At 43.2% G+C, this 17,513-nt stretch overlaps 1 protein-coding gene across 5 annotated transcripts in view; it reads right to left on the bottom strand.

Moving 5' to 3' along the window:
* The window catches only part of LOC121008543 (Grid2 interacting protein), a 77,096-nt gene that overhangs the window by 38,568 nt on the left and 21,015 nt on the right, over positions 1-17,513 (bottom strand). Inside the window, exon 1 of one of the 5 annotated variants that reach the window (XM_040441170.1) lies at positions 13,502-13,619. The exons of the other annotated variants lie outside the window; for them this stretch is intronic. Within the exon in view, the coding sequence (XP_040297104.1) occupies positions 13,502-13,515 (14 nt within the window). The 5' untranslated portion in view covers positions 13,516-13,619. Of the gene's footprint in view, positions 1-13,501; positions 13,620-17,513 lie in introns of those variants that run through there. 5 annotated transcript variants of the gene reach the window in all.

Here is a 17,513-nt window from a genome sequence, read left to right as displayed (position 1 = left end):
GGACCCTGATAATTATCTCCTCTGGTGGGCCCAAGGAGCCCCAGCCCGGCCCTTTTTAGGATGGTGAAAGGTTTAAGGGTAATTTTACAGGACTCAAAAATTTATAAAAATTTGGTTGCTTACACCTACAGCTAGAGGGAGCTCATGCCTACAGATCCCGGTATTAGCTGTATATCTCTATATGTAAGGAGCTCCCCCTAGTGGCAGCTGTAGGCAGACACTGTAGGTAAATCGTCCTTTTCTGTTTTTGACAACCATTACAGTCTGCACAGGCGTTGTCACCCAATTTAGACCCAAATTTGGTTTCAGAACCACCTCGTTACATTGTAATATGTGTACCAGGGATGTTTGACTCCATAATTAGGCGGATTTGCTGTTCTGGAGTCTGGGAAAGCTGGGTGACAACCCTTGAGAGGTCATTATGGTGGTAACTATTTTTTTTTATTTTTTTATTTACTAGTAATTTAAGGGGAAGTTATTAGTCTTATGGGACAAATCCAAAACATGGCCGCTTTCAGCGTAAGTGTCCTCGGTTGCGTTTTTTTCTTGTGGTCGGAGATGGAGAATATGATCCAAAAACTGAAAAAAAAAAAAAAATAACCCAAGTTGTGACCTAAAAATAACATCTCTCCTGCCTGACCTCGATTCTGCTCGTCTGGGGAGATTACACCAGCGTAAAACGAAACCTGGACACCATCCCAGATCTGAGATCCAGCAGACACAATCAGGCTGACGAGAAATGTGTCATACCCCAACGCTATCGCCTAACGTCCCGGCCAACATCTAACTCCCCTCGAAGCCCAAATATTTACCCCATTGTACACTCGCCACCCTGAACATCACACTCAAAGGAGTCCAGGAAGCTGAGATATGAGGGACTGTTTGGTGGGGTCCTTGTGCCTGAGCGTAACCTTGAGAAGGGGTCACCGCAGCTATTTTTAAAGGGGAAATCTGGCCTAAATTCACTCTATCCTCTCTTACGGTTGGAAACTGTATGGGGAAGGGGGGGGGGGGTTATTATTCCCTTTGTTCCAGAATTTAGGGGTAAAAAAAGGTTTCAAATTTTGGTGCTTTCCATTTTTGGTGCAAAAATTTGAGATTTGACACCATTTCCACCATTTTTGAAAAAGTGGGCAGGGAAGTGGTCGTGGGACATTTGATAAAATTGTCACCAATTTTGGCAACGTACACTCCCCTCATGATGAATCCTCCCTATGAGTCAACTGAACTCAGGGACCCAGCCTGATCCAATATACGGTATATTTTTTTATGGAATTCCCCTTTAACTACAACTCCTTCATTTTATAAGACTCCATTGGAAGCACTTATTTCATCTACTATTTAAAAATACCTTATGAACTTATGTCTTGAGCTTTTCTGCCCTATAATCTAGAACCAAACGTGAACACATAGACAAATGGACATGCCCTTTAAGTCACCATGGGTGCCAACAGTACAAGCTCTGGTATAGCTTAGTGCTTTGGCATGCTAACTACCAAAGCCAAGTCTTATGGGAGTCTCAATTTCCTTTACCCCTGTCTTCCCAAAGCAATGTGGCCACTGATCCCAATAGGGGTGGACATGCCCTTTCAGTGACCACAGCAGCGCCTAGTACACCACGTTGACGGGTCTCACAAAGGGCCCAAGTCAAATGGGAGCGTCCAAGGCACTGGAGTCCGCTGATAGTTACCATGTAGTCCCATTTTGTAGACCATTCTGTTCTATGGAGCAGGATGCCAAGGACAGTGGACATGCCCTTTAAGTGACTATAGAAGCCCTTAGTGCAAAAAGTTTGCAGGACTGGATTGGCAAAGGACCTTGCCATGTGAAAGCCTCCAAGGTACTGATGTCCCCTTATCCTTTATCATGTCCTGCCCCATCTATCCAAGCAGCGCGGTGCATTTTGCCCCGTGGTCCACGAATGGCAGTGTCCATTACCGATTCATGAGACAATGCGTTTCAAGGAGTTGCACATAAATCTAGGTGATATTGCACTCTAGATATCTGCATTGGAAGAGGCTGAGGTATATAGGCTTTTGCTGGTGGTTTACATAAAGGGCCATGCGGGGGGGAAGGACGGTGTACAGAGCTCTCCTGTAACTGTAGAAACCCCCCGGGAGCCTGGCACGGAAGGTCACATTAGTCAGACGGCGCTGGAAAGTTATCCATCCATTACCAGGATATCCATTCACTTCCAATGCATGGAGGAAAGCTCTGACCTGAGAGAATGGAAAAGTCAATGCCGAGCCGGAAAGTACAAATGTTCCTGACGCGGTTTTTCCTTAAGGAGCTTTCCGGAAAAAAATTCTTAGTTATAACCGGAAAATCCAGGCCTGGGAGGGGGAAGGGTTGTATGAGATGAGGAAAACATGGCGGCTTCTTTCAGAAACAGCGCCACTGCTGACCATAGGTTGTGTGTGGTATTGCACCAAAGCCATATCTAGTTGAATGGGATTGAGATGCAATACCAGATACAGCCTACGGACAAGGGTGGCACTGTTGCTGAAAGGAAGCTTTCACACTATCCAGCCATTACTAGGCTGGGTGACAACCAACATGGAGTCCATGGCACAGCATTAGGGGTTGTTCTGCAGGGATGTATACCCCACACTGCACTGGGAGACCCGACACTGGGCTGCAAAACTTCAACTCCCAGCATGCTCTGATAGTTGGGAGCTGTCAGGAAATACTGGGAGCTGTAGTGTTCCAACAGCTGGGAGTGCCGCAGGTTGGAGACCGGTGATTGGCCACTCTCACACACACGACTGAGCCAAACAGACTGTGATTGGCCAGTGCTATGATTGAACAAGCCCATATTCACATGCCACATATAGTGCATAGACGGTCCCTGCAAATTCGGGACTGCTGGCGACAATGCAAGTCTACAAGCTGCACCTCATAGACAGGCAAACTCCTTAAAGGGGTGAGCTTTTTTTCAATAATGGGCAGAATGGATATTAAAGGGAGGTTTCTGAGATTTTTTTTAACTAGATGACGTATCCTGATTCGCTGAGTGGTCATCAGTATCTGACTGGTGGAGGTCCGACACCCGGGACCCCTGCCGATCAGCTGTTTGAGAAGGCAGCGGTACTCGCAGTAGTGCCGCGGCCTTCTCTCACCTTATCCCTAGGCCATGTGACATCATGTTCATTGGTCACATTGCCCAGGCGCAGCTCAGTCCTATAGAAGTGAAGGGAGCTGAGCTGCAATACCAAGCACGGCCACTATACAATGGACGGCGCTGTGTTTTGTAAGCTAAGATAACGCCATGGCGCTACTACGAGAGCCAGTGCCTTCTCAAACAGCTGATTGGCAGGGGTCCCGGGTGTTGGACCTCCACCAGTCAGATACTGATGACCTATCCAAAAGATCTTGGAAAACCCCTTTAAAAAGAAGCATTGCTCACCTTCACGCATAGCCCACCACTGATGTTATGATGCTTAGCCGCTTGCCTTCACTTCCTGGTTCCCGCTAGACACACAGGAAATGCCTGCTCAGCCAATCACAGGACCGGGGGCGAGAAGGCACTTCTCTACGTTAATGGCCATATGAAGGGACTATGATGCCACCGTAAGCCGCCATATTCTCCCATAGGAATATATTATAAGATAACATAGATTGGATGACAGACACCCTTTAATTTTGGCCTCGTTACCATTATCCTGAGCACAAGTCTAACGTGCTCTCTTCAGCACGTGATTCGGTATCATTTCCCACTAACCTAGATTCTTCATATCATCCTAGTTTCCTCAGACATACTGACGGTGTCCCAGGACGCGAGAGAGAAGGACAAGGGAAGCTGGCGAAGTCCGAACCAGGCCAAAGTATATCATTGTTATTCCGCACGGATTGGGTCACCCGCCCTCGATGAAAAATGCCCAACTAGGCCTCTTTTTACGAAAACTGTCCAAAATAAAATCTGGCCTGGTTTCCCATAGCAACCAATCAGAGCTAAGCTTACATTTCTTCAACTGCTGTGGTAAAATGAGAGCTGAGCTGTGATTGGTTTCTATAGGCAAGGCCTGTCTTCCTGTTAAATACCTGAGGCCTAACTGGGGGGAGGTTTATGTCTAGCTTTGCCAGAAACACGAATCGCCCGACATGGTGTGGTGTATTTTGAGCAACTCATTACATACACATAATTATCAAAATTTTAGTTACCAACTTTGGGGCATATACTGTATAAGCGTCACCCTGGTAACGCTCAAATCTTTCAAGGACTGACCACTTATAAGCCACACCCATTGTTGGGTTGTAACAGCCTGAATTTGAAGGGACTGTCTCTGAATATTTGGGACAGTCCCTTAAAAGTCGGGACTGTTGGCAACATGGGCGTGTTAAAGGCTATGTACACCTTTGGGGCAATTTTATTTTTATTGTCGCATACTTGTGAGCTAAAAATAATTTTTTCAATTGGTCTTTATTAAAAATGTTGAACCCTTGTCTTTGTGCAGCCTTGAGTTTCTCTAGTAGCAGGATCGGAATTTTCACTCTATTCCGTCAGGCAGTTCAGCTGACGGCTCCTTATCGTTATAGATCAATTCTTATCTTACTGATGAACATTTAGATTAAATAATTGTTTATGACCTTTTAGTAATTTAGAGATAAGGGTTATCGCAAAGTGAAAGTGAAAGTGAAAGTAGATTCATACATCTAGACAAACAGTTAACCCTTTGTGACAGAACGGCTCAATATTTTTAATAAAGAACAATTGAAAAAATGATTTTTAGCCCAAAATGAGTAAAATGCAATCATAAAAAAAAAAAATTGCCCCTGAAGGTGAACATAGCCTTTAAGCCCATCGAGGAAGATTTTCTAAGCCAAATGTGAAGGTGAGGGCCACACTTGTTGTGGCGTGGCATAAAATGGCAATGTCGTGCTACTACGACAGTGTCCCGCAGGTTGTCACAATGGATTGATGGGGGGGGGGTGTGACTCCCGTGCTGCCTGACTGAAAGGGGCAGCGGTACTTGCTGGCGCCCCTTCTATTGCTTACCTGGCATAATTTTCTTACTGCCCGTGCCTGGCACTGTAGCTCACACATTCAGCTAGCGGCATGGCTGGTCAGTAAGCGGATGCTCGAAAAGCGCCTGCCCTAGTTCTCAGCAGAAGATGACATAGCCGCCATATCTATGTAAAACATGGCGGTGTGTCCCAGCAGATTACAGGTTATTAAATGATGGTGGATCGGGAACAAGCCCAGACACAGGGTGTTAATGAACATAACATTGGTATCAGCTGAGGCAGCAGCCTTAAAGGGACGGTCTCGCCTCGAAATCGTGTGCATTAAGTAGTTATAAACACTATTAGAATATAATATTTATGCACAGTAAATTGTGTTTCGCATGCAGCGAGTCTTCGTCTTCTTTTTATTTAGCTAGTTACATCTAGGTGACACTAGAATAGGCATGAGGTGCATCTCCTCAGGATAAGTCATCAATATGAGATCTGTGGGCGACCTGATTCACAGAACCCTCACTGATCAGCTGAGGAACAGACCCCGGGATAACGGGGGTAGTGGCCATGAATGGTACTGCAGTGCTGATCCCATTTTAACCGACCCCCACCTAAGGATAGTTCATGAATATTACAGTCCATGAAAAGCCCTTTAAAAAAATAAAATTCTGCCTGCCTCCATCCACCACTAGGGGGAGCTTAAGAGGTGACTGTATACTGGCTTACTATCATATACTGTAAATGTATGTGATAAGCTCCCTCTAGTGGTGGCTGCAGGAAGATGGGGTGTAAAGGGCTGTGAAGGCCTTTTACACTGGGGCCTGGGAGATTAACTAAACATTAGATTTGTGGCCTTCCTGCTGTTGAAAAACTACAACTCCCAGCATGTCCTGACCTAAGGGTGACAGTAGGGCCATAGTTCTTGGCTCCTATGCAGCAAAGCAAAAAGTTGCTCAAATATGGGCAGATGGTAAGATTCCTTGCCAGGATCAGCAGGGGTTAATTTTACCCAAGTGGCTCTGCTGAAGCCCTGACCATTTGGCTCTAATGAATCGAGCCTTTATACCACATGGCACTGAAGAGGTTAACTTATACCCGCTCTGACTGATGAGCACCCGTATTAGACACCCACAGACATTCCACGACGATAACAGCTCCACATTTCTGTGAAAGATGCAAAACAGAAGAAATGACAGCGAGGGCCCAGCACATTTCTGTATGGCAGGGCTGTGTTCAGACACAACATGGAAAATGTCTGCGCCATCTGCTGTCTGTCTGCAGGTGGGGCACATGCGGGCTGCCATATGGATGGTGCACTAGTGGTGGCAGGTCCCTGTCTTATATATCCATCCATCCAAAGGCATAGGTGAAATAATAGGGCCCCATGGCAAGACTCAAAATGAGCAGCAATCTTCTCCACAGTGAGCTCCCCCTAGTGGTGGCTGCATTCAGCCCGGATTCTATCATTTATCAGGTCAGAGAAATATATCTCCCCACAGACACATCATGAAATTCAGCACAGGACGGAAAAGTGCAATGATATTCATTAACATTGCAGATGCCCCAGTGGTAATACATATTACCGCTAGATAATTAGGACATACTCTCATTCCACCAAAGAAACTGCAATTTAGCGCCACGTTGGAAATATACTGGGCAACAAGATATACAACCTGTCTAAGAATGTGCAGTGATCAGCTGATTACGAGGAATATTATAGATGGTAGATAGAAACATAGATAGATAATAGGAGATAGATAGACAGATAGATAGATAGATAGATAGATAGATAGACAGACAGACAGACAGACAGACAGACAGACAGATAGATAGATAGATAGATAGATAGATAGATAGATAGATAGATAGATAGATAGGAGATAGATAGATAAATATACAGATAGATAGATAGATAGATAGATAGAGATACTGTAGATGATAGATAGATAGATAGATAGATAGATAGATAGATAGATAGATAGATATAGAGATAGATAGATAGATAGATAGATAGATAGATAATTGATAGATAGATATGAGATAGATAGATAGATAGATAGATAGATAGATAGATATGAGATAGATGATAGATAGATAGATAGATAGATAGATAGATAGATAGATATGAGATAGATAGATAGATAGATAGATAGATAGATAGATAGATATGAGATAGATAGATAGATATAAGATAGATATATAGACAGGCAGATAGATGTCTTTCCCCAATCACTGTATTTAAGCAAGAAATTCCCCTAAACAGAAAAAAATATTCATACAAAAATGAACAACACTTTATCCCGTGTTCTCGGTGCTCTGCGCAGTTGCATGCTGCTGCTCCTTCCCTTAGTAACCAGAGAATTTGATGAACTGTCAGTTTTGAGTCCTCAGTCAATAGGTAGAAAAAAAAGGATAAAATACAATAATAAAGATGGAAAAAAACAAGATCCTACAGTAAATGGCTCTGCTGTGTAATCTGGCGCCCCCTGGTGTCCACTTATGTCGAAGAAACAAACCTAACACATAAGCAGGATAGTAATGTACGTGGACTATGAGGGTTCAACAAAGAATAAGACTGGTTTAACTTCAAGGACATTTCCACCCCCCCCCCCCCCCCCCCCCCTCCCCCTTCTCCCGTCCCATATCTCCTTCCTTGTCCCCGATGGGTTTGTCTCCTCTCACCTGTCAGAGGTCATTTAGCTTCAGGAGAGTCAACTGGCGCAGAGTGAGAACAGACTGTCCTCAGCATCACTGGGAGAAAGGGACAGTTTTGTCCACCAGTGGAGAGCCAGCTACCCACTGTCTACCCAGAGTTACGTGCAGAAGACTGGACTGGGCAGGTTCCAAGAGGCAATCAGGATCCATGTATGAACTTACAAAATGTAGACCCACATGGGCTTGGAGAACTGTTACTCCTTCCTCAACCAGGGATGGTAATGCAATGGAAATAACAAAAAAAGAAACACAAAAAATACCCCATCTATAGGTCTTTACCGCATTGTGCCAACTCATTTTAAATATATTTTAAAGCATATTTCTGATACAGAGCTCCAAATCCCCTGCACAGACTAGATTTAAAGAATAAAACTCTTGTCGGCCTGCAGCCACCACAAGAGGGAGCGCAGGAGCTTACTGCATACTATTTATACATAGAACTAAATCATAAAACAGTATGCAGGGAGCTCCCTCTAGTGGTGGCTGCAGGCAGACTGGGTTTTATTCTTTAAATCTAATGAAGCTAATGTGACTCATTTTTTAAAATATTTTGAAAGCATATTTTAGATACAAAGCTCCAAATTCCCTGCACAGACTAGCTGTAAAGAATAGAACTCTGCCCGCAGCCACCACCAGAGGAAGCTCACTGCATACTGTATTATAAATGAGTTCTATGTATAAATAGTATGCAGTAAGCTCCTGGGCTCCCTCTAGTGGTGGCTGCAGGCATACTGAGTTTTATTCTTTAAATGTAGTCTGTGAAGGGAAGGTAATGTGATGGAAATGTAAAAAAAAAACAAAAAAAAAACATTGATAGGTCTTTACCACATTGTGCTGAATAATTTTCTGCACAGGCTAGACTGGCTGCAGCTGCCACTAGAGGGAGCTAAGGAGCTTACTGCATACTATTTATACATAGAAAGCAATCATAAAACAGTATGCATTGAACCCCCTCTAGTGGTGGCTGCAGACTGACTGAGTTTTATTCTTTAAATCTAGTCTGTGCAGGGATGGTAATTCCGATACAGGGCTCCAAATCCCCTGCACAGGCTAGATTTAAAGAATAAAAATCTAGTCTGTGCCCACCACTAGAGGGAGCTCACTGCATACTGTTTTATAATTGAGTTCTATGTATAAATAGTATGCAGTAAGCTCCTGAGCTCCCTCTAGTGGCAGCTGCAGCCAGTTTGATTTTTAAATCTAGCCTATGAAGGGGATTTGGAGCCCTGTATCTGAAATATGCTTTAAAACATTTTAAAAAAATGAGTCAGCACAATGTGGTAAAGACTATCAGTGTGTTTATTTTTATTTTTTTTACTTTTCCATCACATTACCTTAACTGCACAGACTAGATTTAAAGAATAAAACTCAGTATGCCTGCAGCCACCACTAGAGGGAGCTCAAGAGCTTACTGCATACTATTTATACATAGAACTCAATTATAAAACTCAATCATAAAACAGTATGCATTGAACCCCCCTCTAGTGGTGGCTTCAGACTGACTGAGTTTTATTCTTTAAATGTAGTCTGTCCAGGGAAGGTAATTCAGATACAGGGCTCCAAATCCCCTGCACAGACTAGATTTAAAGAATAAATATCTAGTCTGCGCCCACCACTAGAGGGAGCTCACCGCATACTGTTTTATAATTGAGTTTTATGTATAAATAGTATGCAGTAAGCTCCTGAGCTCCCTCTAGTGGTGGCCGCAGGCAGACTGAATTTTATCACTTAGTTCTATGTTAATGCAGGGGATTTGGAGCTCTGTGTCAGACAAACTGGAGCTGCGACTGCTATAAGGATATGGCCATTCACTCTAAGGCAGTATCAGCTTGTCATTCCAGGGTCGTAGCATGAATAAATTATTGGATAGTAGGCTAATGTGATACAGAGGAGAAGGAAATAAATATGAAGTGTTCTTGCTACAGGCGTGTTTATTCAGATGTACGTTTTTGTCTTCGTTAAGAGGTCTGCATTTCACTATCAGCCGCGAGGGTTCTTTCCATTTTTCATGATTTGTGTTCTAATCACATAGGCAGAGATGGGGTCATTACAGGTGAAGCTGCCGGTATGCGGGAAAGTGTATATTCCTGTAAACCTGCATGTGTATTAGAATCTACTTCCCCGGCTGACTGGGAGTGAAAGCTACTTAAAGGGGTTGTACATCAGAAAAACATGGCTGCCTTCTTCCAAATACAGCGCCACACTTGTCTGCAGGTTGTGTGTGGTATTGCAGCTCGGTCTTATATACAGTACTTCAATAGAGCTTAGCTGTAATACCAGATACAACCCATGGACTGGAGTGGCGCTGTTTCTGAAAGAAAGCTGCTATGTTTTTCTAATCCGGTACAGCCCTTTTAAAGAATATACTCTAGAGGGTAAATAGCTTAATCTATTTGCAGATGTATTGTAATATATCTTGTAAGAAAGTGGCCTTTACTCTTCCATCGCATGTAATTCACCTATTCCTGACAACGAGCCCTAAAATCTAGTACAAGATGGTATATAGGAATCAGAGGGGAGGGGGATGCAGCTGCAATCTATCTGCTGTGTGCGTGAGACTGCGAGAGGGGAGAGGGAGCAGCAGGTGGAATTATCCAACTGGCTCAGGTCAAAAAGCACAGCTCTGACCTCATAGTAGGAGGAGCCTGACCACTCAGCAAGTATCCAGAGCACCCCCAAAATCGGTAAGAAACACCCCTCTTGATTACATTTGCATAAACCTGCCCCTTTTTACACTCCTGCGCAAGTCTGTTGGAAGGTATTTAACGCGCGCAGAATAATTGAATCCATAATAAGTGGTCTCCTACCAGCTATAACATTGCATGCTGTCCCCTGGCTGTTAAGACATGCTGGCACTTCTGGTTCTGCAGAGGAATGTTCAGTATTACCTGATGGGTAGGCAGCAGAGACTGGTGCACGCCGCAGGGCTGCAGTACATTATACGGCCTCTGAGATGAGAATGTCCGCAGGCTTCTCATGAGAAATCTGGCTGCAGCGATCACAGCCCCCCACAGCGTGCGGTGCCTTGCGGCTCTTTCCATGTAATGGCCAGGTGTCTCTATGGTCATACTGGATTCGCCATCACTAGCTCTGCTGAGGAGACAGCGCCCCAGAATCCAAATGGCCAAATTTATATCCATCATTAAAATGACTGTTCTTATCGCAGAACAATGTAGCAGATGTAGCAGAGAGGAAACTGTTACAGGGGCATTCCAGCTTTTTGATATTGATGGCCCGTCCTTCAGATGGTTCATCAGTATCAGATCGATTGGGGTCTGACACCCGGTAACCCCATAATTAACCATAGATAGATAGATAAATAGTACTCAGCAGTGAGGGACATCCACTTTAGGAGACTGTCTGATCTCTGCCCAGACTTCAGTTCCATGGAGGAGAAAGAGAACACTGTGGACATCGCAGCACAATATATCAGTGCCTGCCACAGACTGAGAGGAGCCTGACTCCTATACACTGACCCCGGGTGTGTCCACATGTCTCACCCCCCTATTTCCCACATCTTTGGCAACACTAATGTATAATTTTAGACCTGCCAATAAAGCTTTATTCATAGATAGATAGATAGATAGATAGATAGATAGATAGATAGATAGGAGATAGATAGATAGATAGATAGATAGATAGATAGATAGATAGATAGATAGAAGATAGATAGATAGATAGATAGATATGAGATAGATAGATAGATAGATAGATAGATATGAGATAGATAGATAGATAGATAGATAGAAGATGATAAATAGATAGATAGATAGATAGATAGATAGATAGATAGATAGACAGATAGACAGACAGATATGAAATAGATAGATAGATATGAGATAGATAGATAGATAGATAGATAGAAGATAGATAGATAGATAGATAGATAGATAGATAGATAATAGATAGATAGATAGATAGATAGATAGATAGATAGATATTAGATAGATAGATAGATAGATAGATAGATAGATAGATAGATATGAGATAGATAGATAAACGTAGCAAAAAGGCAGCACACTCAAATGGAAAAAAGGAACAAAATGTATTCACCCATGCAGAACGCAACGTTTTGGCTCTATACTGGAGCCTTTCTCAAGCGAGAGAAAGGCTCCAGTATAGAGCCGAAATGTCACATCTGGCATGGGTGAATACATTTTGTTCCTTTTTTCCATTTGAGAGTGCGGGCTTTTTGCTTCATTTGTATATTTGGGCGATAGTCTTGTCCCATTGGGCTTGCACCTTCGGTTTGCCTTCTTTTGTCTGGTGCTGCCATTTTTCTTCGATAGATAGATATTTATAGAGAGATAGATAAGTAAAACGAACTCCGTGGCACTTCCAAAAACAGGCGTGCATTTATTCACCAAATAGCAGCAAAAGATAGATAAATAGATAGATAGAAGATAGATAGATAGATAGATAGATAGATAGATAATAGATAGATAATAGATAGATAGATAAATAGATAGATAGATAAATAGATAGATAGATAGAAGATAGATAGATAGATGATAGATAGATAGAGATAGATAGATAGATGATAGATAGATAGATGATAGATATGAGATAGATAGATAGAAGATAGATAGATAGATAGATAGATAGATAGAAGATAGATAGATGATAGATAGATAGATAGATAGATAGATAGATAGATAGATAGATAATAGATAGATAGATAGATAGATAGATAGATAGATAGATAGAAGATAGATAGATGATAGATAGATAGATAAATAGATAGATAGATAGATAGATAGATAGATAATAGATAGATAGATGATAGATAGATAGATAAATAGATAGATAGATAAATAGATAGATAGATAGATAGATAGATAGATAGATAGAAGATAGATAGATAGATGATAGATAGATAGATAGATAGATAGATGATAGATAGATGATAGATATGAGATAGATAGATAGAAGATAGATAGATAGATAGATAGATAGATAGATGATAGATAGATAGATAGATAGATAGATAGAAGATAGATAGATGATAGATAGATAGATAGATAGATAGATAGATAGATAGATAGATAGATAGATAGATAATAGATAGATAGATGATAGATAGATAGATAAATAGATAGATAGATAGATAGATAGATAGATAGAAGATAGATAGATAGATAGATAGATAGATAGATAGATAGATAGATATGAGATAGATAGATAGATAATAGATAGATAGATGATAGATAGATAGATAAATAAATAGATAGATAGATATGAGATAGATAGATAGATAAATAGATGATAGATAGATAGATAGATATGAGATAGATAGATAAATAGATAGATAGATATGAGATAGATAGATAGATAAATAGATAGATAGATAATAGATAGATAGATAGAGAGATAGGAGATAGATAGATGATAGATAGATAGATAGATAGATAGATAGATGGATAGATATGAGATAGATAGATAGATAGATAGATAGATAAATAGATAGATATAATTGCAGCCTCTGAAGACAGCAGTACGTGAAGTCTCCTCTCTGTGTCCGGTATTTATGTTCCGACCCTTGGTTCCTATCACCACAGATCAGACGCCTCCACCTGAGCGGAGCCGCTGCTGGTTCCTGGCGGTGTTGATTGGGCCCCCCTCCCGCAGCAGCGCTCCCCTACCAACATCACCCCAGAATACAAAGACTACACATAAAACACCACACACAGCCCTCACCCGCCCGCCCCTTGTCCTCGGAGCTAGCACTCTACAATCCACCTCCAGATGAGAACGGCTTCATTAATGTTATTAACTGTACAGGTGAATTTGCCTGCGGCGGGCAGATAGAGGGTTAATGGAGAGGACTTACCCCCAGCAGCTCATTCTGATCCAGGGTTAATCATCCTCTTGTAGATAACTGTGAGCGCCCCCCGGAGCGGTACCCACCCGCTGACACCCTCTCCCTGAAATCTCAGCTCAGGGAAGCATCTGCTGGCGTCTGCAGGAGAAGACTGCAACTCCAGAGGAGACGGGGGATCTGCCAGGCTGCGCGGTGAGGGAGGGGCGCCATGTCTGCGGGGAGAGATTTAGCCCTGGCTCGCTTCTCACATTTTCAACCCATTTGCAGGCATCTTAATGGGGGGCATCCCATCCTCCGGGAAAAGATCCAGAAAATCCCACCTCTAATCCAAGTCCTGGAAGACGGGAAGATCTCAGCTCCTAACTTCAAGGATGTGTCTAAAGGAAGTGCAAAATAATGAGGCACTGAGCACTTAACCTCCGAGACCCCGGGGAGGGCGAGAACATATGTATACATTCCCTGCAAGATACTGACCCCCTTCTGACTATAACTGGACTTTACCACCACACAAACCAAGAAAAGGCATGGGGCCCCTGAGATCAGGGGCCCCCTTGCTGGCTACAAGCGATTGGCTGAAAAATATGACTAATGGGGTGGACATATGATCTAAACAGGGACCCAAGGGGGTCCTTCCCAGTGGTAGAGCAGGAGCAGAAGGCCCAGGCTGCACCTCTAAGCGGAGATTGGGGCCCCATGACATGACTTTTCTTGGGCCCCAGAAATGCCAAGTCCTCCCCTGCTCCCATCGTGTATTTAGGAGGAGGCACATGTCATCCGCCCCCTGCTGAGTAATGCACTTTGTACCGGCTGCCAAGGAGAGTGGAGGACGGGAAGTGACAACTGCTCTGAGCAGATTTCTTCTGCACAAAGGTGGTTGTCACTTTTAAAGCCAAATGAGCTGTTTGCATCTATCGGTCTGTTATGTATGGGGGAGGGGAATAATGGGTTAATTTTGCTCCTTTGCTTCTACAGCAGCTGGAAAGGATAGAAAGTAATGGGAGGGTAAAGCTGCTCTGCAGACGGGCACATCTATCTATCTATCTATCTATCTATCTATCTATCTATCTATCTATCTCATATCTATCTATCTATCTATCTATCTATCTCATATCTATCTATCTATCTATCTATCTATCTCATATCTGTCTATCTATCTATCTATCTATCTCCTATCTATCTATCTATCTATCTATCTATCTATCTCATATCTATCTATCTATCTATCTATCTATCTATCTCATATCTATCTATCTATCTATCTATCTATCTATCTATCTATCTATCTATCTATCTATCTCATATCTATCCATCTGTCTATCATCTATCTATCTATCTATCTATCTATCTCATATCTGTCTATCTATCTATCTATCTATCTATCTCATATCTATCTAATATCTATCTATTAAATCAAATCAAAAAAGCTTTATTGGCAGGTCTAAAATTATACATTAGGGCAGCTTCTCTTCCTCCTCCATGGAGCTGAAGTCTGGGCAGAGATCAGACAGTCTCCTAAAGTGGATGTCCCTTACTGCTAAGTATTTGGGACAGTATATCAGCAAGTGGGCCTCATCCTCCACCGCCTCCAGGTGGCACTGCTGGCACAGTCTGCTTCCTCTAGGCATGCAGCTCTGTCGATGCCGTCCGGATTCTATGGCCAGGCTGTGGGCGCTCAGTCTATAGCGGGTCAGGATTTTCGGGTCTCTGGGGTTCCCTAGTTTCTCCAGATATGGGGCCAGTTTGTAGTCTCTCTGCAGGCTCTGGTACACCGTCAGCTTCTGGAATGCTCTCACCTCCTCCTTCCTCCATTTACTGACGTATTCCTCTTGTCTCTTGTTTACTGTGTTCCTGATCCTGAGGTGGTGTGGGGTGATTATCTGGTCGGGCTGGGTTTCAGTAGGTTGATTTTGGGGCTTTGCCTTGCCTGGGATCCCTTGGTGTAGCAAGGCTTTATGGTGATGGGAGCCTTCACTACTACCATGTAGATGGCCCCAGAATGATAGCGCCCTCTTCTGGATTGTAAAGTGTAGAGCGAATCTGCCCAGCTCCCCTCGACAGGCACTGTTAGAGGTGCTCCGATGGACCTGGAGGAGATGCTTACACAATTCCAGGTGGAATATTTCTGTTGGGCTGGAATCCCATTTTGACCAGTCGGGGGATGTGTGAGGGCCCCAGACTTCACTGCCATACAGGAGGATTGGTGCAATGAGTCTAAGATTTTAAGCCAGACCCTCACGGGTGCTTTGAGGTGGTACAGTCGTCTTCTGATGTTGTAGAAGGTCTTGCATGCTTTGTCTTTCAGCTCCTCAATGGCTGATTTGAAGCTCCCAGTTTGGAGAATTATCAGGCCCAGGTAGGTGTACCTGTTGATGGCTGTAAGAGGGCGGTTGTGTAGCGTGAAGGTAGGGGGCCTGGCTGGCTTTACTTTCCTTCTCTGGAACACCATAGTGTTGGTCTTTTTTAAATTGATGGGAAGGGCCCATGTGGTGCTGACTTTCTCCAGAATGACTAGCTGGTGTTGAAGACCTTTCTCTGTTGGTGATAGTAGGAGAGGATGTGTCATGGTGGATGAGACCTGATGTTGAGGAGGACTCCAGAGCCGCTGCCAGCTCGTTGATGTAAATTTTAAAGAGAGTTGGACTGAGGCTGCAGCCCTGTCTGACTCCTCGGCTCTGCTGGAAGTAAGACGTTCTTTTCCCATTTACCTTCACGCTGCATCGGTTCTCGGCGTAGGAGCTTTTGATGACGTTGTATGTCTTTCCTCCTATTGCGCTCTCCAATAGTTTCAGGAGCAATCCTGGGTGCCACACCGAGTCGAAGGCCTTTTTGAAGTCCACGAAACAAGCGTATATCTTTCCCTGCTTTGTGTTGTGGACATGGCTCTGGATGAGGCGGTGCAGGGTGTAGACGTGGTCTGTGGTGCGGTGGTTTGGCATGAACCCTGCTTGGCTTTTACTGAGTACATTGTGCTGGGTGAGAAAGCCGAGGATTCTCTGGTTCAGGATACTGTTAAATAGTTTCCCCAGTTTGCTGCTGACACATATCCCTCGGTAGTTGGCCGGGTCATACCTGTCCCCACCCTTGTATATTGGGGTTGACACCATGGTTCCAGGCTTGGGGGAAGTAGCCAGCGCTTAGCACAATGTTGTACAGTTTTGCTATGGCTGCCTGTATTGCTGGTGGGCTGTACCTAATCATTTCGGGTGGGATGCCATCTGTGCCGCTGGCTTTCTTACCTCTTATGGTTGATATTCTCTCTGATATCTCCTGCAGTGTTATGGGTGAGTCTAGCGGGTTTTGGAAATCTTTAAGTATCTCCTCCATGCTCTTCAGTTTTGACCTCATTTATTCTTGGTCTGGGTTACGTTCTTCTTTTGGGATGTCTCTGTAGAGGTCTCTGAAGTACTGGAGCCAGATGTTCCCGTTCTGAATATGGAGGTTGTTTTTCTTCTCATTTGTGCCCAGGTAGTTCCATAGTTCCCAGAAGGAGTTAACTTGGAGGGCATCTTGAAGCTGTGTAAGTTTGGTTCTATCTATCTATCTATCTATCTATCTGTCTGTCTGTCTGTCTGTCTGTCTGTCTGTCTGTCTGTCTGTCTATCTGTCTGTCTATCTCATATCTATCTATCTGATATCTGTCTGTCTGTCTATCTGATATCTATCTATCTAACTAACTAACTATCTGATATCTATCTACAGTTGCAAGAAAAAGTATGTGAACCCTTTTGAAGGAGATGGATTTCTGCACAAATTGGTCATAAAATGTGATCTGATCTTCATCTAAGTCACAACAATAGACAATCACAGTCTGCTTAAACTAATAACACACAAAGAATTAAATGTTACCATGTTTTTATTGAACACACCATGTAAACATTCACAGTGCAGGTGGAAAAAGTATGTGAACCCCTAGACTAATGACATCTCCAAGAGCTAATTGGAGTGAGGTGTCAGCCAATGAGATTGGAGGTGTTGGTTACAGCTGCCCTGCCCTATAAAAAACACACACCAGTTCTGGGTT

The sequence above is a fragment of the Bufo bufo genome, chromosome 7, assembly GCF_905171765.1.
Source record: "Bufo bufo chromosome 7, aBufBuf1.1, whole genome shotgun sequence".
Lineage (NCBI taxonomy): Eukaryota > Metazoa > Chordata > Amphibia > Anura > Bufonidae > Bufo > Bufo bufo.
This window is presented reverse-complemented; position numbering and strand designations above follow the sequence as displayed.